The sequence below is a fragment of the Epinephelus fuscoguttatus genome, linkage group LG21 (genome assembly GCF_011397635.1).
Source record: "Epinephelus fuscoguttatus linkage group LG21, E.fuscoguttatus.final_Chr_v1".
In the NCBI taxonomy this organism is placed as follows: domain Eukaryota; kingdom Metazoa; phylum Chordata; class Actinopteri; order Perciformes; family Serranidae; genus Epinephelus; species Epinephelus fuscoguttatus.
This window is the reverse complement of record NC_064772.1, coordinates 22,244,896-22,271,967: the sequence shown is the minus strand read 5'-3', so window position 1 is coordinate 22,271,967 and position 27,072 is coordinate 22,244,896. Positions and strand designations below refer to the sequence as shown.

The window sequence follows — 27,072 nt, the reverse complement described above, 5'->3', positions numbered from 1 at the left end:
GCCATTGAGTGGTAAAGGTTGCCACCCAGTGGCTAATCATGGTCTAGCACTCAAGAAATCCATGTACTATCAAACCTGGTGCTTTGTGCTGGTTGTAGAGGGTTTAAGAGACTATTGACCATCGTCTGGGTTGCCAGGTTGTTTTCCTTAATACCAAAATTGCAGAATTAACTGTCTGCAGTTTACTATCCTGCTTTAATCTGTTTTGTTTCCTCTCCTCATGTAGCTCAACCTGATATGGATATTGGTATGGTCAGCCACCATTTCTCACAACAGCAGGCTCCACCCAACCAGACAGCCCCCTGGCCAGACAGCATGATGCCCATCGACCAGACAGCTTTTGTAAATCAGAACAGGTAAGAAAAAATACCATTACATGTTACTTATAATGCTAAAAAAAATCTTACTGGCCCCACTACTAAACATTAAGATTTCTCTTGTTCTCCTGTCAAACTTCCTTGTGTGGGTATTTTTGTTGTAATTAAATTGCCGGTCTAAGACTTTTTAATGGAATCTCCTCATTGAGAAAATATATAAAGTACCTTGTCTGTCTGCAGGCCGGTGCACTCTGCGCCCCAGGATGAAATGCTGTGTAGTACGGGGCTCAGCTCTGGTGATGGCGCTGCAGTAGACGAGGGGGCCCTGATGTCTCAGCTGTACACGGCACTAAAAGATTTTGACGGCCTGGAGGAGATTGATCGTGCTCTGGGGATCCCTGCTCTGGTAGAACAAGTGAGATCACAGTCACTAGTTTTGTTTTTTAGTGACTTTTTATCATCATCATCATTTACGGCACTACATTTTCTTTACACTTGTTTCTGTGGCTGCCTGTTTCAGAACCAATCACTGGAGCCAGACCAGTTCCCCCAGGACCCCTCCATGATGATAGACCAAAAGCCCCCCATGTACACCCAGCAGTTTGGTCCCCCGCCATCCCACATAGCCCAGAGGGGCTATCCTGGTGCCCCCATGCAAGAGCCAGGCTTCCACCCAATGTCTGGCCAGATAGGTCCACGCCCGGGTTACCCCATGATGAGGATGCAGGCCCGGCCCGGTCTCAGGCCCGCTGGGGTCGTCCCCAACCAGCCCAACGCACTACGACTGCAGCTCCAGCACCGGCTACAGTCACAGCAGGTACACGTGGATCCAGACGCTGCTGGACGTGATCCTGTCCTTTGATGCTTTAGTCTTTCTGATGTAACCACACTGTTTGATCTGTCGCTGTGTGCAACATGGGAGTTTTGCAATTATCCATGAGGCTGACATTTTGGCAGGTCTTCTATCTGTGCACACAAGACGGGACATTTAGGTCTACCTGCCACCCACTGGTCTTTCAAAGCAATTACTAAAATATCATTTCAATGTAGGATTCTTCTTGTATTTTGTCTGTATTCTTACTAGCTGAAAGTGAGCAGTGTGTCTTAAAGAGTTTCAGGAATTAGGGATTTAAAGGAAGTGCAACTCACTTTTGGTTGTCTTAACCTCTTCTTCTGTCTCGTCTCACCAGAATCGTCAGCCAATGATGACTCAGATGAGTAGTGTGTCAAATGTGAACCTACCTCTTAGAGCCAGTGCTCCAAACCAGGTAGGTGACTGCTGCAGGCACATTATCTGTCTGCACAGACATGTCGCTATGATTGTAGGTAGTGTTTAGTGTGTTGATGGCTTAAAGTAAATCAACACTTTCAGTGTTTGTTGCGTTGTACAAGCACAAATGGACATATATAATGTAGATCCATGACACTTTTTTTGCCTATTTGTGTTCCTCTGTTCTCACACATTGTTCCTCTGCCACCTCCAGGGGACCATCAACGCTCAGATGTTGGCACAGCGTCAGCGGGAGCTGCTGAGTAATCACCTGAGGCAGAGGCAGCAGCAGCAGCAGGCCCAACAGGTCCAACAGCAAAGGAACATGGCCATGAGGGCACAGGGCCTCAACCTGCCTCCCAACATGGCCGCTGGAGGCATGAGTAACCCCCGGATCCCCCAGGCCAACCCCCAGCAGTTCCCCTACCCGCCCAGCTACGGTACCAGTACAGGCCTGGCCTCGCCACCTCCACCTACCAGCCCCTTCTCCTCCCCTCTCTCCCCCAGCCTGCCCTCTCTCCCCCCCAACCCTCAGCTCCACATGCATGGCACCTCCTCCTCTTCCTCCACCTCCTCCTCCTCCTCACAGATGATGATGGGAAACACAAACATGATGGGCGGACAGTACGGGGCCGTACTCAGCCCCCAAATGCAGCACAGTGCCTTTCAGTTTCCCAACTCAGGTACTGCTCCCACACCCCAGCCTACCACACACTTCACCCGACAACCTGTGTCTGTGTGTGTGTGTGCCATCGTGTATGTGCGTTGATGTGACTCTAGTTGCACAGCATCACATGCTTTTTAGTAGCGGCCATCATCTGATTTGTAATGTTGTGCACTGATGACTGCATTAATCAGCTGCCTTTGAACGATCCAAATCATATTATACATTTTACAGTTTTAATTATTTTATAACTCAGAGTCGTTATCAGAGTGTGATCATGCACTATTGATTACGTTTACATGCACACTAATATTCTACTATTATTCTAAGTATGATATGTCATGTAAACAGCTGTTTGGATATTCTGAATTAGGCCTTATTCAAATGTGACGTGGGATATGCTGGTATTGTTCAGGTTATAGGAGCATTCTTGGGACATGAAAATGCTCCTCAATTGGGGGGTTTTGCTGCAGTTTGCAACACATGGCCTCTTGCTTGTTTACATTCGGTCCCATATGTTGTCATGGTTGCATTGTACACAGACCAGCTTGCCAACAGTTTGCAAGGCTGGAGCAGAAGTGCATGCCCACAAGAAAAGCCCACATTTCTAATCAGAAGGAGAAATGCACCTACTTTTAAACATTATCAAAGATTTGGATGTTCGAGGTGTTTGGATATGTGCACACATCTCAACTCAGACCTTTTCAAGAAGGTGGTTGAAGGATTAAAAGAGGAAGGCTGTCGTTGTACAGTCGGTGGGAACATTTCGATGCAAAGCAGCAAATTGGCAGTAGCTTTAGCCGTTCCACTCGTCCATATTATAACTTAATAAATTACATGTTAGGGCATTTTTATTTAAGTATGTACAGCTGCATGTTAACAGAAGTATTAGTGGAATATTCATTTTCATTAGACATTCAAACAGCTTAGCAGGAATATTTTCTTTTTTGAAATAAGGGCAAAAACTGAATATTTTATGTGTGTGAATGTATTCCCAACTCTTCTGCCACCAGAGGGCGCCAACAGCACAGTAATCAAGGTTTAAGCGAGGATACAAACTGACACCTGACTCTTAAGACTGTAAACAGTCAGAGCAATAATCACAGCTGCACCTGTCAGTCTAACAGCCTGGCCTGTAATCTGGATATAATCTGATAATCTGGTTTAATACTGATTTGTATAATAACATGTTTGATTTATCCCTCACTCCCTAATCTGATTCTGGCCCCGTGGGTTCATACAGAGCAATAACTTCCACTAGAAATACTTCTCTCTTCCCTTTTCTTCTCAGCCATCCCCTTATTCCCTTTCTTCCTAGCTCCTTGCCTGCTCACTGCTTACATGCATGTAGAAGATACTAACTGCCTGTCAGTGATCCTGAATGCAGACTGGAACACACAGTCTTGAGTCACACTAATCATCGTGCTTGCTCAGTCGCTCATTCTCTGCCAAAGTGTTCATCTTTGTGTGGCATGGTTGTGTAAATAACATGGGATGCTAACACTCCTCTCCTCCACTCAGTACGCTGGTTTGTAGTCGATGCAGTTTGGTTGACCTCTCATGATCCACCACAGGTATGAGCCAACAGGCAGACGGAGGCTTTGGAGGTCCCGGTGCACCACAGAGCCCCCTGCTTTCTCCCCGCATGGCCCACACACAGTCCCCCATGATGCAGCAGGGCCAAGGAAACGCTGCCTTCCAGGGCTCCCCTGACATGAACGGCTGGCCACAGGGCAACATGGGAGGCAACAGGTAAAGATGGATGTTGTTATGTGTGGTTCTGCTGTCGCCACAGAGAAACACCTTGGAAATAAGTGTTTTATTAATGCTTTGCTCTGAGATTTTTTTTACGTTGTGTTACTCCCGTGAGTTGTTGTGCTTTTAAAATTCCAAATTCAAAAAAACCTCTTCCTAAATAAACTCTTAGTGTCACTTTCCAAGCATATCAAAGAGTCACGAGTTTAGTCATTAAATATGGCAGAAAGAGAACAGATGTTTGTGTTTCCAGACCTTTGTCCCTGTCGTGTTTTCTAAAATGAAAAATGCAGAATTTCTAAAAAAAAAAATAAATGAATCACATAAGAAGAGTGTTTTTAATGGTGTTTGGAGCAGGCAGCCAGAGCAGAAAAAATGTTAACCACCATGTGAGAGAGTGTGGGTCAGAGCGAGCTTGATGTCAATGAAAGCAAGACAAGAACTATGGCTTGCAGGTGTGCAACTAATATTCACTCCTACACAGAGCACAGAACAGCTCTGTCACAAGTGCCGTATTACTGAGCCAAATCTGGACATCTGCGACCAAGTTAGTTTGAATTGTATATGTACGTAGCATCACAAATAACCAAATATTTGGAACAATATATGAGTTATGCAATGTGTATTCTTTTCTGCATAAAGAAACCATACGTTTATAGCTGAGTTTGTGGTTGTTTTCAAACAGGAAGTAAAAAAGGCTGCACAGTTAGATTATTAAACTTGTTTTTAACTCATTTTCTGATTTTATTTATAACAGAGACTTTGTAAGGGGTTGGAGGCAATAATATAACATTACTTACTTACTATACGAAGGGGAAAAATGTGATTAGAGGTAGCACTGGTTAGTTTACTTCCTCTTTGGACTTTCTGCATAGGAGGTTGGATAAGTTTTCCAAGGGCTGGCTGTTAGTACTAAGGTGTCAGATATGGTCTGAATAATCTGAAGATTAATGAAGACATCTGACTTTAGAAAAGTATGGGATTTTAATGAGGAAAATATGTAGAACATCTGAAAACAGAAAAAAAATATTTATGCAAATATAATCATAGAAAAAAAAGACACTTCTACAACTGCAGAATTTGCCTAAGAATTATTAGGTTAATTATTTTTGTGACAGTTGTCTGTCCCTGAGTAGAGTGCAAACAGAAACTGCTCATAGCTAATCTGGCATGGGGCCCATGTTGTAGCCACAATTTCCTCACTGTTTCCATGCCAACCTTCTACTTCCTGTTTACATCCCCCATGGGTTAAAGCTGTCACAGCACAGGTGGTTCAAAAAATTGAAATGTTTAGCAATATATTTTCTGCTAAATTTTAGTACTTAAAATTGCTATAAATTATATACAACTGTGGCTCAGAGGTAGAGCGAGTCATCCGTTAATTGGAAGATCAGGGATTCAGTCCTTTGGCAAGATACTGAACCCCAAATTGCTCCTGATGGCTGTTCCATTGTTGTGAGAGTGCGTGTGAATAGTTACTGAGTAGCAGGTGGCACCTTGTATGGCAGCCTCAGCCACCAGTGTGTGATTGTGCATGTGAATGTGACATGTAATGTAAAAGCGAACATGTACTTTTCCTAGTGCTCCTAAAGGACGCTCCCATAGTGAAAGTGTTTGAGCTCACCCATTTTGATCGTCCTTTTTCCTCTCTTCTCCCCCAGTATGTTCTCACAGCAGCAGGCGTCACCGCAGTTCACCCAGCAGAGTAATAGCAACATGTACAACGGCAATGGCATGAACCTCAACAATGTCTCCATGGCCAGCAACATGGCAACCAGCAGCATGAGCAGCATGGGCCAGATGGCCGGACAGATGAGTGTCACGTCTATGGCCTCAGGGCCCTCACCCGGCTTGCCATCCATGGGGCAAGAACAGGTAAATGCCACGCAGATCCTTAAGCATTGTTTCTCTGCATGTGTTAAAAATTAAAACATTTTTGGAGCTGGTCGGAGCAAGAATTACCCACAATTTTACTTAGGATAAATGTCTACTGCTGTTCACAGTTGGGTATCGTTAAGCATGGCCCAACCAAATTAGAGGTTTTGGAGTGGCCCAGTAATATCCTCAGGGTGTCCCGTTACATTAGCGCTCTGTAGGAAGTCAGACTCTTTGAGAGTTTAAGCCTTGGAGGTTAACAAAATGGACCCTTTACAGTTTTACACAGTAATCGAGGGACCAAGAAAACCTAAAAGCTTCGCCTTTCTTTCCCCGCACTCCCAGCTGCCTGTGTGTGTGTTTGTCTTGTCGTAAGACCCTAAGTGTTTGGGTACACTTATTGAACAGCCGTGCTAGTGAATAATTTACTCAGTAGTTTACGTAACTCCTCCAGCCGGAGTTCTGATACTTCACTTGAACTTAGAGGACAATGATGTAATTAGCAGCGGGCACTTTAGAGCCAGACCATTTAGACTGTGTAGACGTTACTGTGTGATGTGCAGAGGCTGGTCTGTCTGGACTTCAGGCAGATACAGCTGGTTCTCTTTACAGGCAAAACTTGGTTTCTGATGGCATGTATCTGTCAAGCACACAAGCATGATACAGTTTGATTTGGCGAGATGACAAGTCTTAGACAACTGACCTCAGTCACTCAGTGAAATCAGGTGAACGTACAGATATTTCCACCTTGTCAGCACTCTTTCTGGTGATTATTTAATGTCAACCAAGTTAATCCTCCTTCCTTTGTCTCCCTGGTCTTGTTAGCTTGGTATGTGAAATGCACTGTTGTTGTCCATGATGCTTTTAAGCCCAATAAAGGGCCATGAATATTTAACCAAGGGGCTGCTGTTTGATTGTCTGCACTTCAGACTGTTGTAACATCCCAGTATATCTGTCACTTGATTTATCCTCCTTCCAGGATTATAGGAATATATTGGCACTTAGATTATTTCAATTATTCACCGTTTGGCCATTAGCGCAGGCTTTTCAGATTTACTGACTTGTTTTAGGCTTGATGGTGCGTTCCAGGATGGTTTCTAATTGTTTATAGTCTTTTTGCACATGATTTCCTCAAGTTCAAGTTCTGCGAGTTCAAGTGTGCTGTTGAATTTGATTTTCATGTGTGTTGTGTCTCCGCAGAAATACTGTTGACCCTCATGGAGTTCTTAACCTGAACCTCAGTGATCAGCTGGTGCAAGGAGCGCGTCGGCCCTTTAAAAATTGTACATGTAACCAACCGACTGCCCCTTGAACCAGCGCGGCCGTGCCCTGACCCCGTCTCCCCAGCCCACAGTTTGCCGTCTGTCCCAGCTGGGCTTCTTTCCCCGGAGGAGCCCGGCCCCCCCGGAACAGACACCAGAGAGTGAAGCGGGCTGGGGATGGGATGGCGGATCTCTGTCCAACATGCCTAACCCTCCTGGAGGAGAGCCTTGTGATGAGCCAGTCTGTCTGCCTGTCCAGCTGCATTCACCGTAGTGTGACTTACTGTAGGCCTCCTGACGGGGGACACTGACCTAAGGGGGCAGCAGTGGGTGGGATCCCTCGTTCTGATGAATGTATTCCTCTCAGTGGACAGCGGCCATTTACAATCTCATCTCAAAACAAAAATGACGTACACTGATTTTTTTTTTTATTATTTTTTTTTTTCCGTGTCCTACCTTTCTCACACGTTTGTGACATTTCCACATAGTTCCAAAATGGCAGCAAAGACTCCAAGTTGTGTTCAAAGTTACGGACGGAGCTCAAACACTTAGCCGGTTTTGCCTTTTTGCTGTTCTTTATTTTATTATTATTTTAGTTGTTGTTGTGTTTTTTTTGTTTTTTTTTTTGTCGTGAGAATTAAGATGTAGAATGAAGATGTGGTTGAAAAAAACTGATTTTGAAAAACACTGCAGAAGAATGGTTTGAGTGGACTGGTGATTTGTATGATTAGACTAATTTAGTCAAGAGGTTTATATAGTGTATTAAATTAAGTTTTATTTTTCTGTATAGATTCATTTTAATTATTGTAGATGATTCTTTATCCTAGTAGCAGCGAGAAATAAGATTTCTAAAAGTGTGAAAGAGGCACTTTTTTTTTTATAATTTTAACAGTAATGGTTGTATTCTTTCTGAAAAGATTCTTCTATTAACCTGAAAAATGGATTATACTTTGGTCCTATAGTTTCAGAAAGAAGATGTCAAAATCATATATGGTTTAAAAATGAATTACAGAGATTGTACATACCGATAAGTAAAACGTTTTCTTTCCTATTTATTTTATTCCTTTTAGGGTTTGGTTCCCCCATTTGGTCACAACTGCCTCTTGAAGCAGCGCAGGTTTTTTGGTTGTTTTTTTTTTGGTTTTGGTTTTGGGAAGTGGAGTGGGAGCCTTCACGTTCTGATGTTCTGGTACGACGCAGACAGGGATGGGAGCGGGAGGTCGGGAGGGGGTTGTAAGGGGGTGTGCTGTGTATACAGTGTACAGATTATCGCTTGCTTCTCTGCCTTTAGCATAGAACATCACAAAAAAAAAGAAGAAGAAAAAAAAAGACAGATTCAACACAGCCATACAATAACTCAAAAAAATAACAGAAGTGTGCTTTCTATGTTGTCTGGAGTGAAAAGTGCTTCATACAAGCTGCTAGGTGCAAACTGTCCTGGTGTGATGTAAAACAAGCAATAACGATTACTTGAGAATCTCTTGGGGTTTTTTTGTGTTTTTGTTTTTGTAATTTTTGTACAGTTTCCTTAATATAAAGGACACATTTTTGCTCCACGTTTGGATGCAGTATTAAACACAGTTTTTTATTGCAGTTTGTACCAAGAAAGTCTACATCCACACGCAGCGTTCCTGTTAGATTATGCAGCATTGGCTGAGGCCTGTAGAGGGAGGTAAGTTTGTGATCCCCTTGTCGACACACGCCCTCTCTGCCTCCAGCCACTCTTCTCTCACAGAGGTCAGAGTTAAGACTGCACGGTTCACCAGACCTGCTCTGACAGACACTTAGCCATATTTTATGACCTCAGGCAGTTAGTTCAACTATGAAGTGTTCGATAATGACGTGCTGTTCTTGGGTTCGGTTTGACCTTCACAAGATCTAAAGCAAGTCATCTTCTCTAACCTCAAAAGTACATTTTCCTCGACAAAAAAAATAAAACTTTTTATAACTATTTTAACCCAGGACAGACTTGGAGCAAGCCAAATAATCCTCACCTATCAATTGGATTTCTGAATTTTACCAGCTTTTATTTTCATAGTGAGAAACGACCTGTTGGTTAGCATGCTTTGAGGCCCACAGATTTAAAAATAAAAAAAAGAAAGAAATTTATGATGATGTCACTTAACAGGGTCCTAATGTAGACGCTGCAGCGTGAACCAGGAAGAGAATCATTCTGAATGTATTGTCATTAAAGGCCTACGGATGTGATTTGATGGTGTTTATCTCAAAATGTTGACAGCATGGTGACGCCGTGCTCCTCTCAGCATTTAGACAGGAAGTCGCCCATTGTTGCTTCTTTTCGCTCTCATGTGTAAATGAAATTTGAAGCTGTAACGAGCCAACTGCGGGACAAAAGTCTTGCGCTCATGTATCGGTTGTCATCGCCGCGGACGTCCTGCAGTTGTCTCGCCGTCGGCCTACGTGAGATCACACTTTTTTGATAAATGCTGTTGTGATTGTATCATACAGTCGTGCGGAACAAGCCTTTTTGAGCCATTTTAAAGAATGATTCACAGCCCTTTGCAAATTTCCAAAGATTGTCGAGATTTTAAAAAAGATATAAAGCCATGTGGTAGCAATGCATTTTTTAGCATTTATAATGAGGATAGGTGCAAATAAATGAATTTGCCCCTTTAGAAATATCCAGGCTTTGGACCCACTCAACGAAAAACTATTTTTTCTCTCTTTAACTTTTGGTTTTGATGAACTTTAAATGCCCTTTTGTATTGTCTGCCAATTTCTTAGAGCTAAGATGCAACCTTGAAATGCTAAAAACCCTAGCATAATGCCTTAGATTTCGTCCGTTCTCGTTCTTGTACATTACACCGCTGTCTGTATAAATTTGTATAATGACTTGTGTACAATATTGAATGGGTGCATCATCGCTCAACACTCGGCAGTTGCTGGAGACTCAGTCACAGTCCAGCTGCTCCTCATCGTCGCTCTCTGTTGTGTCGGGTTGAAGACTCTGTTATTTCATTTCCTCCCCTCACTGTTTGTATGGAAAAGATGATGCATAGGGATATTGAAGCAATATGTAATATACTATATGGACTTTCTGAAGAAAGCTTACTGTTGTGTTTGTTCCCCTCCCCACCCCAGATATTTTTTTTGTTCTGCATTGTTCACAGGAATCACACTGTATACCTGCATCCACCTTTGTACCCCTAGTGTGTGTGAGCGTTTTATGCAAAATTAGATATACAAGAGAAGTTAAAAACCACAGTTATGCAAGTTGTGAACTAATATGGCTTCGCTGATGCTATTTGCCTTGTAAATAAAGAATTCTGTTATTGCAGTATTTGATCCAGAGACTCTTATTTCATGTGTTTGAAAAAAGGGACGAGTAAACTTTTAGGGCCCCTGTTTACTTTTCATAGTATTTTTCAGCATATAAAGATGTAATAGCTTTTGCTTTATGGCCTAAAACTGCTAGAAACAATGTAAAAAATACTCAAAGACAATTTAATAGGGGACTTGTGCCCCTCAGTATTTAGAACAGGGGTGTCAAACATACAGCCCAGGGGCCAGAACTGGCCGCCAAAGGGTCCAATCCAGCCCTCTAGATGACTTTGCACACCTAGTGTTGATGCAGTTGTGAACGCTGAGAGGTTTCAGGAGCAGTTTAAGCAGTGAGTAGATATTTCATGTGAAGTGCTGCCTCTGAGGCTCTTCACCCTGACCAGAGTACAGCTCTCTGAAATAACAATGAGTACTTACTGTGGTCAGAGTTGTGCAAAATATTGTCAACCAGCAGCTTCAGTACAAAAGAATCTGTATCAGACTTATTAGTGGAACCCTGCTCTTTGGGCACTGACAAAACTTCTGACTGTAAATGGTTTGTAAGGCAGGGACCACTTCACCTGCTTCTTCAACAGCTTCTACTTTAGTGGAGAATTGTGGAAAATAGCACGGGTAATGGAAGTGAGCAGTAGACTGACTGAAAAAACTGAAACATACTGTTGGATTTACATATAATTCTTTCTGAGGATATTAGGGGCTTTTCATTGTTTGTTTTGTAGATGGATAACCAATTTCAGAATTGACGCCTTTCCACTAAAAAAGGCAAAATTTGAAGGGGTTGTCATTTATAGGTTATCATGCAATGGTTCTACTGCTCCAGCCCACTTGAGATCAAACTGGGCTGCAACACATGCATTAATGCCACCCTTTAAAGACACTGAGGTACCAGAGGACTTTCATATTGATAAAGTTAAAGACATTTATACTAGAAACTGGTGCAAAAAAATCAAGAGAAAGCAGAAAATTAAGTGTTTGGTTCTCAAATTTTTGAGAGGGCTCCCAAACTCCCTTCTTCATATGTGCCTAAAAATTGGCATTATGAACACACGCATGAGCTTGTGTGAGCCTTCATACAAATAGCATGAACAGAAGTCATTAAGAAAATACATTAAAAGTACACAACACAAACCAAACAAGAGAATTAAGATTTAAGATTAATGACAAGTTCAGTTTATCAGGATCCCCACTGCAGGTTTCTGCACTGCAGCAGCTATTCGTCTTGAGATCCACAACAACTTTACATTTGTGACATTGCACAAAAACAAATTACATGTAACACTTAACAGAATGACAGGACTTAACAAGACAGCTCCTGGTAATACAACAATTAAGACTGACGCTTTTCCATGACTTCATCTGGTAAGTAACCGCCAGTTTGGGGCTAAATTTTACTCTGATTACATGATGATGCTCCATTATTGTAATATTAGACCAAATATATACATAATACTATACATTCACATGTGTATGTTTCCCTACACACATTACATGTGCATTTAAAGGAATAGTTCCCAGGAAAAACAATATTTTACCATTACAGTATATGAATCACTTTACATAGGTCACCTTTTCTTGTATTCTCATTTGGAAGACATGAAAATATGATAAGCATACTACAACAGAAAACCAATTAAGTGATCTTGAGACACAAGCAAAGACATCCTGAGACACATGACACAGTCAGACTTACCTCTGATATTAATTTATCAGGCTTTGACCATCTATTTTATGGATGATTTTAGTCTCAGTCAAAAGGTGTTGCTTCAACATCATTTTAAATCTAGCTGTACTGTTTTCCTGTGACTTCCATTCATGCATATCTCTGTGCATTACTGTATGTTTCATTGAATTTATTCTTACTAAAATGAATGGAACTTTTGTAACTGGGTACCAGTAATGAGTACACTAAGATTATTATGCATTGCAGCCACATCTGACCCGTATCCACAGCTGTAATTTATTTATTTTATCCATTGTCACATTTGACCAATCTGCTGGGCAACAATCCATATGAGAGAACATTTAGGTCCGTATAAAGTGCAACCTAAAATACCCCACTACAGATTCCAGTTTTCCTTGTTGTCTTAATGAAGTTTGGGACAGTAGGAGAGAGATGCAGCAGATAAACTCCTCTTTCTCCTTTTCTTTTCTCTCTTCCTAATTCACCACATCCAACTCATAACAACACACATCTCTACTCCACAGGAGGTCCCTCAGATACAATCTCACTCAGTGTGTGTGTGTGTGTGTGTGTGTGTGTGTGTGTGTGTTGGGGTGGGGGTCCTCATATGGAAATGTTTGGGAACCTCTCTCAATCGGCCTCATTGTGCCAGAGAAAGCAGCCCGGTGCGGAGAGGTTAACGGGGTGGGTTGTCCCTGAGAAAATGTATTCCTGTGGGGCATTGAGATGCATGAGGTCGAGCTGATTCCCGGCCAATAGGAGGAAGGTGCCGGGGAGCATCTTCAGCAGACCTGAGCGTGTACAGTGGAGGTGCCCTCAGATGACCACAGGCCACCAGGAGGACACGGCGAAAGGTCCCTGCAGCAGTCTGGGAAGTTTAGAGCTGCACAGTTTGGAGATTTGTCAGTTGTTTGGTATTATATACTGAAGCCTGGGACATGGCAGAGACGACGTCACTGTGAAACAGCTGCAATTTATTCAACAAGGTAAGCTTCTTTATCCAAATTATAGAAATAACTGCTGCACATTTATTTAGGAAATTACAGTCTGTGATATGCACACAGTTTATTGTGACTTATTATTTAATATAATGGGCCTACATGTATATTTTTTAATTAAAAAAATACTTTAAGATGAGATGGTTTGAAATTACGCACAGAGCATTACGCACTCCAGTCTTAATTCCTTTAAATTCCTCTTCTATTAAATTCCAAATTCTTGTTTTATTTTCTTAATTATGATCATTTCCTTTGCTCCAACATTCCCCCCTCTCTTTTCTTTTCACTGACTGTAATTTAAAGTCTATAAAATGCTTCATTAATGTTGACCTCTGCTCCAGCCGACTGTTCTTTAATTAGTGTCATGACCCTGGTTTGTCTTCTCTATTTACTGGCTGATTGGGGATCGCTTCCTAAAAAGAGCGCAGCATATTCCAGCCGGTCATTTAAAGCCGCTGATGAGCATCTGATGTGTGTGTGGTGTGTGTGAGTGTGTGTGTGTTCTCTGAGCTGGAAATATTGCAAAATCGGCTGTGCAATGTCACTGTGGAGTGATTTCACTTATTACGCATGTAGATTTGTTCGATATTGTGCAGCAGTTTGCATCTGGGTGCGGGTTTCAAAGGCAAAATGGGAACATTTGAAGGTGTGGATTCGTGAAAATTGTTATATTCTAGGAGGGAAGATAACTACTTCTCAATAGTGAATGTTTTTGGTGTTTTCTTTCAGGGTTATCTAATTTATTGCACTAAATTTACTGCATTATTTGCCCTGGTTAAATTACTCAAATTTGAAAAATCAATCCAGGTGTGGTCAGCCTCTCCTGATGTCATGTTTCCTTTTTTAGATGCATTAAACTTTTATAACTTAACCCACGTCCTCTCCCACCCCCTCTTCTCCTTCTCCTCCACTAAAGGCTACACCACCCTCTCCACCTGAACCCTTATCTTGGCGCTGTCATGTCGGTGTCCCTGTCCAGCATCCCTGTAGTGCTGAAGGACAAGACCTGCTACCAAGCCGGCATGCTGAAGGGCAGCCCGGCCCGAGGCTTCTACCCTGCCCCTCTCCCGGGCCCCCACCCTTACATGGACTTCTTCCCTCGGACTCACAGCCTCCTCCACCCGCTCAAGTCCCTCGGCCGCCTGGTATCGGACACCCAGACGTCCCTTCCGCTCAGCCTGCACGGAGGAGCCCCTCCGTTCCCGCATCACGCCTCGGTCCTGCACGAACACATGTTGAGCGCCTCCGGGATCCCCTACCTGAGCCAGATGATGCCGGGACACCCGCTGTGCGCCAAACCGGAGGAGCTGGCTGCTGTGGTGACGGAGCACGCAGCCGGTCCGCTGTCCTCTGACTTCAGCAGCCCGTCCAGTGAGAGGTCCTCCTCTTCCTCCCTGTCTTCCTCCGCTAACACACCGCCTAAAGAGGCTTTGTTTCGTCTCCGGAGCGCAGAGATGTCGCCGGAAAAAGCGCGCACGTCTTTTAATTTCAGCGAGGATGACTTGTTCATGGTGCTGTACGGGTACTCCGGCAGCCAGGAGCGCAGCGTGGGGCACGCTATATCCGGACTGACCCTGCCTGAGAAGACAGGTGAGACTTCTGCTGAAGTTACTGGGTGTTTAATTAGTTTTATAAGAAAAGATAAAACCACGTAATTTGGATTTTAGTGAAATCATGCAGGCAAAATATTGGAGTCTAATATTGGACATCGCTTAAATCAAATGTCTGCGTAAATTCTCCCAAAATCTGACTAACAAACCCATTCATTTTATGTTTCTTCTCCAGTGTCTGACTCTCACATTCTTCCTCTGGACAAAGAAACTCTTGAACTTCCAGAAGGTAACACCTGCCACCTTTCTTTTACTCCATAAATCACCTTTAATTAATTCTGTGTTTCTGAATTCCTCATGGCACAGCTGGGATTTGACACAGCTTTGATATTATGTTGCAGGGTTGAACATCGTGCAGGCAGCTTGGGGAAACGTCTCCCACTGTGGAGTTTTCACAGACAAGAGCAGCATCCCCAAAGGGACGCGCTTCGGCCCTTTCCAAGGAAAACTGGTGAACACCAGCGAGATTAAAACATACGATGACAACACCTTGATGTGGGAGGTAATGTCTAGTCTCAGTCCAGTCTAGCTTGCAATACTCAAAATGTTTTATTAGTCCTATCTAATGCAACTCCTCTTCCTCCTTCAGGTGTTTGAAAACGGCCGGCTGAGTCATTTCGTGGACGGCAGAGGAGGCTCAGGAAACTGGATGTCTTTAGTCAAGTGCGCTCGTTTCCCAGAGGAGCAGAACCTGATTGCTGTGCAGGTCCAGGGTCAGATCTTCTACGAGGCCTGCAAAGAGATCCGGCCCGGGCAGGAGCTGCTGGTGTGGTATGGAGACTGCTACATGCAGTTCCTCGGCATCCCTCTGACCCTGAAGGACCCCACAGAGGACAACACCGTGGTCCCCCCAGCTGAAGGTCAGACTCTACCCTGCTGTGTGTGTCTCACTCTTAAATCAACACCTCTTTCACCACCTTTAAACATTTTATTTTCTATTTCCTGCAGATGCAGGTGAGGGGTTCAAGTGTGACAGATGCGGGAAGGTGTTCGCCTACAAGTACTACAGAGACAAGCACCTGAAGTACACGCGCTGCGTGGACCAGGGCGACAGGAAGTTCCCGTGTCACCTCTGCAACAGATCCTTCGAGAAGAGAGACAGATTAAGGATCCACATTTTGCACGTGCACGAAAAACACAGGCCTCACAAGGTGCGTGCGTGTCTGTTGCATTAAGTGCTGGGCTTCCACACTGCAGACCATTACATCATTACATCATGACATCATTACATCACGCAGTAAAGTGGTGCAAAAGTTTGTGTGGTACTGAAAGAACAGCTCCCTGCACTTTTTATTAGGCCTCTGGTGACTCCACAGCTTAAAGCATCACCACCAAACAGAATTAACTAAATTATTAATTAACTAATTACTAGAAATCAAAACCTTGGACATGGAACAATCCTCAAAAAGATCTAAAATTAGAAACATTTATATCCATTGATGAATTTAAGAGCATCATAAAGAATGTGGTGACAGAGACATGTGCTTGTTTTTCTTCAGAGGCCACTATGTTTGAATAGTTGTTGTTTTATTGTGGATTTTTTTTTTTTTTTTTTGTATTATATGTTGTATTTGTTGCATTTTAAATGTGTTTTGATTGGCTGCTACCTTGGTCAGGTCTCTCTTGTGAAAAAGATTTTCAATCTCAGTGGGACTTCCTGGTTAAATAAAGGTTAAATAAAATAAAATGAATGAATAAATTAAAATACATAATATTACTAATTGAAATATTACTAAAAATGAAAAATAAAAAAAAGCTGTTATATTGTGGATACATTAACACAAAAAATGTGAATTAGTTGGGGTATCTTCCCTAAAATAAACAAATTTAAATGACATAATAACCGTTATTTATTTTAATGTTTTATATATATTTGTTTGATCTACAGTGCTCAGTGTGTGGAAAGAGTTTCTCCCAGTCGTCCAGTCTCAACAAACACATGCGTGTGCACTCTGGAGAGCGGCCATACAAGTGTGTCTACTGCAATAAGGTAAGAGGACATTTTAAATATTATTTTCCAAAGCAGTGCTGATATATTAGTATTTTAATTTTAAAAGTTAAGCAGCTCTTTTCACAGACAAAAGGCCCATGAATTACGTTATGTTGTGTTTTATGTTTTTTTTAACCCTTTTAAAGCGAATATCGTGTTAAATAAATGTTAAATTTGAGTCTGTTACATTGTTTTTAAAAAACGAATTAAATAAAATAATTTTAAAAAGGTTACCATGTCGATAGGCCAGGCAGAAAAGTCATGTCTCCTTGTTTCCGTCCGAGATTTTCCCATCATAGACGTATTTTTTACTTATATTTTTTCTTTTAATTTAATCAAATTTTATTTTATTTTATTTTATTTACCCCTCTACTTTTCTAAGTACCCGACCTGGAGGCCTTCCTGTCCTTACCCTCCTCACTTCTCTTCTTCTACGCTTCTTTTACGCATCACTCTGGCTCATTCAGGTCTTCCTCGTTTCACGGTGCATTTGGGCTCGAGCCCCTCAGTATTGTTCCCGTGGACGGGCACGCTCCGCGGAGACACTTACATGCTAATTATCGCCAGATGTACACCCACCCTTTTGTCTGCGGAGATTATACTTTTAATTTACGGCCCTGGGATGAGCAGAAGTTTTTTTTGTCTTTGCCTCTCGATATCCTCCTCCTCTCTTTATGCACGCGGAGGTTTTGTTTAACCTGGTCCTCCTCTTCTCCTTATCAGAGCAAAACGCCACGAGACCAGAGGGTTTAATAGAAATAGAAGTAGGTGTTAGTGCGCGTAAAAAACTAGGGCCTATAAACTGTGGTTAAAGCATCATTATTTTTGTCATAATTGTGACTTTAACATGGCGATAAATGAAAATATTTATAAATATATTATGTCCTTTTCACCGGGTGTTTCCCTCCAGGCCTTCACCGCCTCCAGTATCCTGCGCACACACATCCGGCAGCACTCCGGAGAGCGGCCCTTCAAGTGTAAGCACTGCGGGAAGGCCTTCGCGTCACACGCCGCCCACGACAGCCACGTTCGGCGGACCCACGCCAAGGACAAGCCCCATCCCTGCGACCTGTGCGGGGCCTCTTTCCAGGAGGAACAGGAGCTGAAATATCACATGAAGAGTCACAAAAGTAAGATTTATTTTCACATAATAATAGAATATAGGGGCAAGTTGGGGTTTTTTTTTGCCTTTTAATTTTGTGGATATATTTCAAAGCTGGGTGTCTGAAAAATAATGCAAGTGATTCAAACAACGAATATTAATAATAATAGAAGTAAAATACATTTTAAACTAAAATAACTACAAGGTAAATCTGACATTTATTACTGCCATAAATGAGGGACTTCAATCTTTTAAAGGCAGTATGTGTGCCAGTAAACGTAGGCTATGATTTCTCCTAAATAATTTACAAGCAGATTTTTGTCTTTGCATGGTAAAATAATTATTTTAGGCTGGTCATTTATTGAGTTGTTTTCTCGCCCTGCAGAGAGGCAAATCCTGGACAGCACAGTTCTTCCGTCTTCTCCAGGGAGTGTGTTACAGGAGGACTCCGTGTTTCCAGTGAAGGACAATCCAAAGCTACAGAAAAACGCAGGACAAAACTGTCCTTACACCGGGTTAACTGTTATAAACCCAGAGTATCGGCCCTGGAACTAAATCCTGACAAAGAGATCCACATTAATTGTGTGTAAAACTTCATGGGATTTAATATATCAATAACACCACATCTATACAGGAACATAGTGGTAATACCATGAGAGGTAAAAAAAAAATAAATGTTTTTTTTCTTTATGTAAATGCTGCTAAAGGAAAAAATAAATTCTATAATGGGCCTTTTTACATGGGCTCGTCATAATTTAAATTGTTAGCTAAAAAATGTGTCTAAATCTATTTATAATATGTTAAATATGTTGTCTGTTTTGTGGCTTAAAGCTTTCACTCTGCAATTGTGTTGTAAACCCAATGTGATTTCATAATAATTATAATATAAACTATTATTATTATTATTATTATTATTATTATTATTATTACACTGGGTTTCTTGCATCAACAAAATGCTTGAAAAGCAAAGCTATTTTTTATTATTGTAAATTCAAGCCTATTTGTGTATAAAATAAATGTTATGCCCTGTCTTAATTTATAATATTTTTTACTGTAATGCGAGGCTGCAGAAGCAAAGTGTCCTCCTTTGTTCTCTATGAGCGTCTGCTTTTTCATGACTAACTAATAAAAAATCAGCGCATGGAAATAAGAGTGTTGGTTTTGGTTGATGTCCGAAATGAGCAGGCCTTTCATTTAAAATGATTCAATACAGCACAAATTTTCCTTTTGGGTTGCATGAGTTTTTAGTGTCTATAAAATTTACAAAGTCTTTATTTTTTTATAATTCATTTAATATTTTTGAGGGAAAGACTGAATTAATGTGACAAAAAAAGATCATTTGAAATGAAAGAAGAAGGAGGACAAAGATTTTGTTCATGATTTAAATCAGTTACATGCTCCAATATATGATATTTATCTTTTATCATTCTTTCTTAATTTTATTTTATTTTATTTTATTTTATCGAACTGAATTAAATTGAAGTGTTAGTGTCCATCAGTCTTCTTAAATAATTCACATACTGCTTCATGGACAGTGTCTTTGGTACTCACCATATACATTTATCACCCTACCCATCAGTTCACTCAGTGCATGTGTCGCTCTGCATGCACCCTCTGTGTGGTGTGTTTATAAAGAGCCCAGTGATGGATTGAAGGCTGCATGCTCCCAGTAAAAAAAAAATGAACAAACCCCACTGGAGCAAATGAATGACAATAGAGTGCAGCAGTGAGGTGGTCTATTGCTCCACACACAAAGGAGCTCGCTGTGACTGACATCTGCTCTCACACTGTCACCAACTGTCCCACATGTGCTGTCCTCAGATAGATAGATAGATAGATAGATAGATAGATAGATAGATAGATAGATAGATAGATAGATAGATAGATAGATAGATAGATAGATAAGAGTCTGTGTGTTAATTTGAGGAGGAAAGCCCCAGTTGGTGCTGTTGGTGGCAGCAGCATGAGGTCTGACTGGAGAAACAGTGTCTGGCCTTTGTTTCAGTGCTCTGTAATGTCACCTTTAACCTCTGGGTCACCACACTTCACACTGAGGGCATGCAGTCAGACACACCAGGGCTGCGACAGCGCTAAGTGGGAGCCACGACGCAGATTCAAGCACTGGGAGAGGAGGAGTAAAGCAAGGAAAACAGGAAGTGGTTGGAAAATGGTTTTCAGATTTTCAGGCTGCATGTTTGAGATCTGAAATCTTCCTGTTTTGCCATCAGATCAGAGTTCACAGTTCTTCTCTGTACATCTTTCAGGGCAGAGATAAGAGCAGTAACACCCAGCTCTGCCATGCCTCTCTGTTTATTCTCTGTACCGGATGGACAGCAGCCTTCAGGGTCAGAGGTCACCTCCTCACTGACTGTTTAACAGCCTCCCTCTCCCTTCAAATAGCCAAAATATGGATGCTTGAACAAGTGTAGATCACCCTGCGCCTCCCATCTATACAACCCCCGAGTCTCCATGAGGGGCCTGTTGTGAAAAGAGGGGATACTCCCCTTTGTGGCCCTCCAGGAGCAGAGGGGTGGAGGAGAAGGATGGCACGATGAGACAAAGACAGAAGGAGAAAAGAGGAGAATGAGCTGCCAGAGCTGAAATACTGAGATTGTTAGCGAGCCGTGCTAAAAGACTGGTTTTACTAGCGCCTCTCTGATTGGCTGATTTAGGACTCGACTGCTCCAGCATGGAAGAATTTTTATCCAGGTCGTTTATACGGATTGATTTCACACTTAACTTCCTTGGCGAGTTAACAGAGCCTCTGGAGGGCCATCCATCAGATTAATCTCTATATTAATGTGATATTAATGATTGAAGTTTTATGGCTTAGGTTTGCTGAGGTTAATTCCCTCTGAGGTCGAAGCAAGCGGCCATAACTCTCTCCAAACCTGTGCATGATGTCACCTCATAAACGTGGCCACAACTGAGTTTGTAGTTGTGATCAATTAGTAATGTGTATTGATATAAAGGAGAGATTGCTGCTGCGGGGATAGGCGCACCACCTGTGTGCTTCATGCCTGTAAAATGCATTTCGTCATACAGCATGATTGATAGATTTCTTCTCTTCCTCTCTGTCTGCTAAGCTAGTGGAGCTGAGTGGTCAAATGCTCTGATGTATTAGCTTCTATTGATTGCCTAATAGCTGTCAGTGTAGTGTGTGTGTCTGTGTGTGTGTGTGTGTGTGTGTGTTGCTGTAGTCTGGCTGATGTTGAGGCCAGCCTCTGGTTCCAGACAGGCCTCAGACTCTCAGCTGAGTGGACTCATAAACTATAACCACACCAGCTCTCAATCCGCCTCAGACCACATGAAAAGTCAGCGATGATGAAGATGAAGGAAAATTATGAAAACTTTCTACTTTTTAGTGCAGTTGGCTCAATCTTACAGTAAATGTCCATCTCTGTCCTTTTTATGGCCAGTGTGTAGGATTTAGGGGGATATATAGGCAGAAGTGGAATATATATCTGCATACAGAGCAGGTCCTCATCCACAGAGTCTGCTTTGTTGTTTCTATAGTAGCCCAGAGCGGACAAATCAGCACTGGTCATTTTCCATATCCTCCTGAGACCCCGAGTCCTCATATGAGGACATCACATTTTGGGTTTACTTGACCTTATACCTCATTCTACTTAAAGGGAAATTTCGGTTTATTTCGACCTGTCTCCTATTGTCCTAAATTTGTTTCAAGTGACTAGTGACATAAAAATAACAGTTAGCATGTTAGCCGTTAGCCTAGATACAGACCTGTTAAAACGTAAGTGAACGGGCAACCTTCAAGTGCAAAGTTAGTCCACTAAACAAGCTTTTTTTCCACAAAGACCGCCTCATATCGTTAGGATAAATGTCAGAGAACATATAGAAAAGGACATGTAAACGTGTTGTCTTACCTTACTGGTGTGCTGCCATGTTTGTTTACCATTTAGCTCTGCTTTCCAAAGCGCGGCCAAAATATCAGGAGAACAAGCAGCGATCTCATAGCGTGCCTGAACAAGCAGCAACAGCTGGAAGGCAGAACCAGACAGTAGCCTGAGAAGTTCATTCATTTATTTTATGAAAGATTCATAGAATAATGGCTGCAAGGAATGGCAGCCTTATTTTCAAGGTCTGGATGTGACCGAGGACGAGACACCTCCACCTGGAGTAGTATCCAGCTGGGCTTTATCTAGAGCTGGTGAGATATATTTCGGCTGCGCTTTGGAAAGCAGAGCTAGATGGTAAACAAACATGGCAGCACACCGGTAAGGTAAGACAACACGTTTACATGTCATTTTCTATATGTTCTCTGACATTTATCCTAACGATATGAGGCGGTCTTTGTGGAGAAAAAGCTTGTTTAGTGGATTAACTTTGCACTTGAAGTATGCCTGTTCACTTACGTTTTAACGGGTCTGACGCTACGGCTGTATCTAGGCTAACAGCTAACATGCTAACTATTATTTTTATGTCACTAGTCACTTGAAACAAATTTAGGACGATAGGAGACAGGTTGAAATAAACCTAAATTTCCCTTTAACTTAAACCTGTTGTCCTCCTTCGTGGACACTTTTTTGTGCCATCTAGTGGTAGTAAGAGCACAATACACTAATCCATGTAAAAACAAGATGGCAGCCATCTCTGCCAAGACAGTCTGCAGCCGATCCCGACACAAAAGTGGACAAGGTAAAAAACCTTATCAGATTATACGGTTGAAACGTCTTTATTTATGATTAATGATGTTTGTAGTTTGATATGGCAACAAATTTGACAATTTTAGCAACAGCAACAAAGCTAAGACACTGTTAATTAGGATGTACTCATTTGAAGATATTGGGACTTTTTTTATTCTCGTTTGAGGACATTGGGACTTTATTTTTTGTTGATGATGTTGATTTTTTTTTATACTACTATGCAAGGAGAAATTAGAAATGTATACCAATCAAATGTTCAGGTCTCAGGAGGTTTAGAACCCCAGACAATGTCCTGGAGATTCAGGTCCAGACATTGTCCAGAGTTTTCCTTTCACACATCTAGCATCCAACAGAAAAATGTCCATGTCAGGCTCAGCTACTGGATATACTTAATTTGGTTTAGGTGAGGGGTGGTACCTGGGTAGAGCGCGCAAGAGGCAGGACATGACGTGAATTACACCACGGTCAAGTCATCGGTTCGTAATTTGTCTTTTGCCATCCCTTGAATTTGTCTGATGAATTCGTCTTAGGCTCTTACCAACAGAAGTTCTCCATCTCGTGATCTCTCCGGTTGCCATCTTTGTTTAGATGACCTTTCTTCTTTACCCCTGGATTTCTTTTTTCTTTGGGTTTCACATGGACCTCATGATAGAAACATCATCAACTCATCAAATTTGAAGTTGTTGGTTTGCTTCCGAAATCCCTTTCAGTCCAAAGTTGTGTTCACTGGGGGATCAGTCGCAAATACCAAACAAATCCAAGTGTTCTGTTATTATTGTGGGTCTAATAACTGTCTGTTGAGTTAGTCTAAGACACTGGAAGACATCAAATGCCCTGCATTGAAAGAATGGGTTAATGTAATGGTGGAAACAGCATCTTATGAATGTATGCTCAGTAGAATAAATGGCGATCAGGAGAAAGGAGTGTCTCCCTGGGACCGGATATGGACTCATATCAAAATGGAAGATAAGCCTACATAGTTATGAACCTGCTCTTACTTTCTTTGCCTTGTTTGTTTTAGAGTTTGGTTAGCTTTGGGAGGCAGGAGTGCACTGACAATAAGTGCAGTTTGTTTAGGAAGCAGACGTGTCTGTTACTGTCTTGCTTTATTTTTTCATTCACTTCAGCTTTGCAGCATTCTCAGTGCCTGCCTTCACTCTGAATTTGAGGTTTAACTCAGTTGCGTCACAATGATGTGATATCAGTGTGACTTTAAAGAAACATTTGAGTTAAGTCATTTAAGTCTGAATGGATCCACTGAGCTGTGCCCACCCCCTCCTGTTCCCTCAGTCAGAGGATGAGCCTGATCAGCTTGTGTCCTGCCATTCATGCCTCGGGTTGGAGCTGTTGTTATACGCCGCTGATTTCCACTGGGACAGTGGACAGTACAGCAGGAGACACACAGAGAGGCTCAGCAGCCTGCACGCTGCTGCCTGGATGAAAGGCAGATCAAACACTGTCTACAAAGCCTCTCCATATTGCTGCCCAGCACTCAGTGTGTGTGTGTGAGTGTGTGTGTCTTCTAGGTGGGATTGATGAGTAAGATGGGCAGATGGCCTTATCCTTCTCTGTGGGGGCTGGTGTGAGGTTCCACAGTGGTCCCATGGGGCAACATATTTTGGCCTACCGCCCCCCAACACACACACACTCACACACACACACACACACACACACACACAAAGTAACCCATCATAAATCTACTGTATACCTGAGCTTCTATCTATCTATCTATCATGCTGGTAAAAGAACTTATTTGCTTGCTCCTCTTTGAACTATTTAACCCCTGATGGACTGCCGAGCTCTTCTTGTGGGCCGATTCATATGCGACGGTGCTGAAAGGAGTAAATCTGCTTGTAGGTTGACATCTGGCATTGTCATTCGGGATGTTAGAAAGTGTTATAGGGTTCTTCTCCCCATGCGTTGTGCTTTACAATAGTTCTCAGTGTGCTATTTGTGTGTCCTTATGCGCAAGGCTATTGTATGTGCCCGACTGTTATTCCTGTGGGTGATGAAGCTCGGAGAGGAGCTATCATTACAGTACTCCCTACCTGCCTCCCTCTCTCACACACTGAATCACCCCACATTTCTTCTTCTCACTCCGTCTGTGTGTTCGAACGAATTGACGCTGCCTTTGCGATAAGAAAACCGCATGCAAAGTCTGTATGTTCTGCTCTGTGACTACATAATTCCCATGTGACGGTTGCCTCATGGTTTTGGCCGCCCCTGTTGTGCCAGGGTCTATTCTCAGGCGAATGTTTCTCTCAGTGGGGTAGAGGTGTTGAAAGGCCCCGGGGATGTCTTAAACTGGTACTTTAGGACAGTTGGACCACATGCTGCTATGACACCATTGGCCAGAGGAAAGACACGCGCTGGTGCATGCTTGCATAAATCCACTGATGTGAAAGCTCAGTAGTGGGTATCTCCAAGGATTCTTTAAATTTAGGCACCTTGAATCCATTTCTTGTAGTTTTCTATAAGTTGTATGGTTGGTATTTTATAATAGAGGTGGATTTGAATGTTAAAAAGCTTGAGAATGTGTGCTTTCTACCCGTCAAAGAAGTACAGCATGTGTTGTCCTCGAGGGAAGGATTTACAACATATGGACACTGTACTCCTGCCACATGCACATCCATGCACAGAAGAGGTGACCTCTCTGGCTCTAAAGATGTTTGCTGTTAGTCCAACTAATCCTAACTAAGCTGTCCATTTAGACCAACACTTAGAGGGCAACGCACACGTATGGCAGGACATCGACTCTGCACTATCAAATAGAGATCTGTTTGCTTTCTCTTTGTTACTGTCGGGTGGGGGGCGGTGTAGAGTCTGTTATATATATTGAAGAAAAAGGGAGAATCTGATGTCGTCATATGTTTGTCACTGTGGTCTGAACAGACAGAGAGAGACAAATTGGAGGAAGTGGGAGTTTTCAACCCTCTTGAAGTGATTAGCTAATAAGCACTCTTGTCTTTTCTTCACCTCACTTGTTCCCTTCATCTCCTCTTCTTGGAGAATGTACAAGTCACCAGCCGCACCAGACAGCTGATGATTGATTTCCCCGTGGGCCATCAGGAGAGTACAGGAGTGAGCCGCACAGTGTGCCACCAACCTGCAAACCAAATCCTCATACACACTCGAACTCCAATACACAGGGTATATGGTGTGCATTTAGCTGAGCAAATGCACAAAAATCTATACATGCATGCCCGTATATGCACACACATGCACATGAAGTGATGGACAGAGGGAGGCAGGTCAGCTACGTATCCATCAATAGCTGTCAGTCACATTTAACAAAGCTAACAGTGCAGAGACAAGAGAGGACGACTGCTTTATCAGCTAGTTAGTTCCCTCGTCTTCTCATCACCTCCTCTGCCTCACCTCAGCCCCTTGGATCACTGTACAACCTACAGTCTGATTTGGGGAGCTTATAGCCTGTCCTGTGAAGCTCACAGTGTCTTGCAGGTTGTCTTGAATGCCTCCTGCTACTATCCAGGTCAGCAATGCAGCAGCTAAGATTCATAAGGTAGAGTTTGTGTGCGACTTCTTTATGTTTCCTTGAGCCAGGATCATAACATCCAGTCCAACAGAAATGTAAATCCAAATTAGATAGGATTTTTTTGAAAGTTGGTGGAGCTGACTTTAGGGTTGTGTTCACATTACAAGTTATTTCAGCCATTTCTTGTTTCGGGTTTTCTTGCATGCCGCCAGTAATATTCCTAGCATCCTATTTCCTCCATTCGATTTCCTCCAGTCTAATCAGGTACATCGGTTCAACATTAAAGGTTATGTTGGCTAGAAAAACAGTTTCAAGATGCCAGGAATTTTAGTCCAAATAGGAGTGACAGAGGGGCACACCCAAAGAATATGAAGCTGATTTGCTTCTTTGTTTCCACACAATAGCCAACAGTTAGTCTGGTTTGAGAAATACTTTTTCTTGATAGTAGAATACAGAAATAACGCATGACATTCTTCCAACAAAATTCTCTCCAGGATGGAGAGCTTGTTCCTTCCTTCCTTCCTTCAGCTTCCCACCTTATTTTAACTCTTAAAGTATTTTCCTTGTTTAGCTGTTGAAGTCTCAGGTACAGTTTCAAAATTACCTTTTTTATGATGTTTATTCTCATATGCTTCCATAAATATTTGGAGTAGTTCATTTTCTGTGGCCATATCTTTCTTTATTTTTTGGCAATTTAATCACTAATCTGTAAGTATCTAAAAAGGTCCTGGTAGGTCAGATTTTTTAAGAGTAGCGCAAATACACACAGCCTATTTTTCCCAATCATAAAGGATCCAATTTCATATATGTATTTTGAATTTGATACATATTATCTGTGGTTTTTCCATGTCATACTTTACTGCACAGGTGCATATTACTCCATATAGTGTTAGACAGGAACAGTTTGCCTATTTTGTGTCCTGCCATGACCACTTTGTTGTGAAACACCAGCAGTGATGTTGTATCTGGACATCCTAAAGTTTCAGAGGAACTGTTTCCCTCCACATTGCACTCCCGACTACTCTCCCAATCCCACACCTTTCTCCTGATGCAAATATGATATTTTTTGTTGTTGTTCCAAC

At 42.2% G+C, this 27,072-nt stretch overlaps 2 protein-coding genes across 8 annotated transcripts in view; both read left to right on the top strand.

Annotated features, from left to right (window-relative positions):
* ncoa2 (nuclear receptor coactivator 2) overlaps positions 1 to 10,441 on the top strand; it is a 70,382-nt gene extending 59,941 nt beyond the window's left edge. For 5 of the 7 annotated variants that reach the window (XM_049565238.1, XM_049565239.1, XM_049565237.1 and 2 more), the window contains 8 exons: positions 227 to 356; positions 558 to 732; positions 838 to 1,134; positions 1,508 to 1,585; positions 1,802 to 2,270; positions 3,826 to 4,003; positions 5,668 to 5,881; positions 7,082 to 10,441. In XM_049565238.1, coding sequence (XP_049421195.1) covers positions 227 to 356; positions 558 to 732; positions 838 to 1,134; positions 1,508 to 1,585; positions 1,802 to 2,270; positions 3,826 to 4,003; positions 5,668 to 5,881; positions 7,082 to 7,093 — 1,553 coding nt within the window. In that variant the 3' untranslated portion in view covers positions 7,094 to 10,441. The remainder of the gene's footprint in view (positions 1 to 226; positions 357 to 557; positions 733 to 837; positions 1,135 to 1,507; positions 1,586 to 1,801; positions 2,271 to 3,825; positions 4,004 to 5,667; positions 5,882 to 7,081) is intronic. The other 2 variants (XM_049565241.1, XM_049565242.1) reach the window with 2 other exon arrangements.
* A 2,591-nt stretch (positions 10,442 to 13,032) lies between these two features.
* Positions 13,033 to 18,455, top strand: prdm14 (PR domain containing 14). Its single transcript, XM_049565256.1, has 9 exons — positions 13,033 to 13,113; positions 14,042 to 14,715; positions 14,911 to 14,964; positions 15,077 to 15,237; positions 15,325 to 15,595; positions 15,684 to 15,886; positions 16,624 to 16,725; positions 17,636 to 17,855; positions 18,213 to 18,455. The coding sequence occupies exons 2-9, from the start codon at positions 14,085 to 14,087 to the stop codon at positions 18,380 to 18,382; spliced, it is 1,812 nt and encodes a 603-aa protein (XP_049421213.1). The 5' UTR covers positions 13,033 to 13,113; positions 14,042 to 14,084; the 3' UTR covers positions 18,383 to 18,455.
* Positions 18,456 to 27,072: the final 8,617 nt, after the last annotated feature.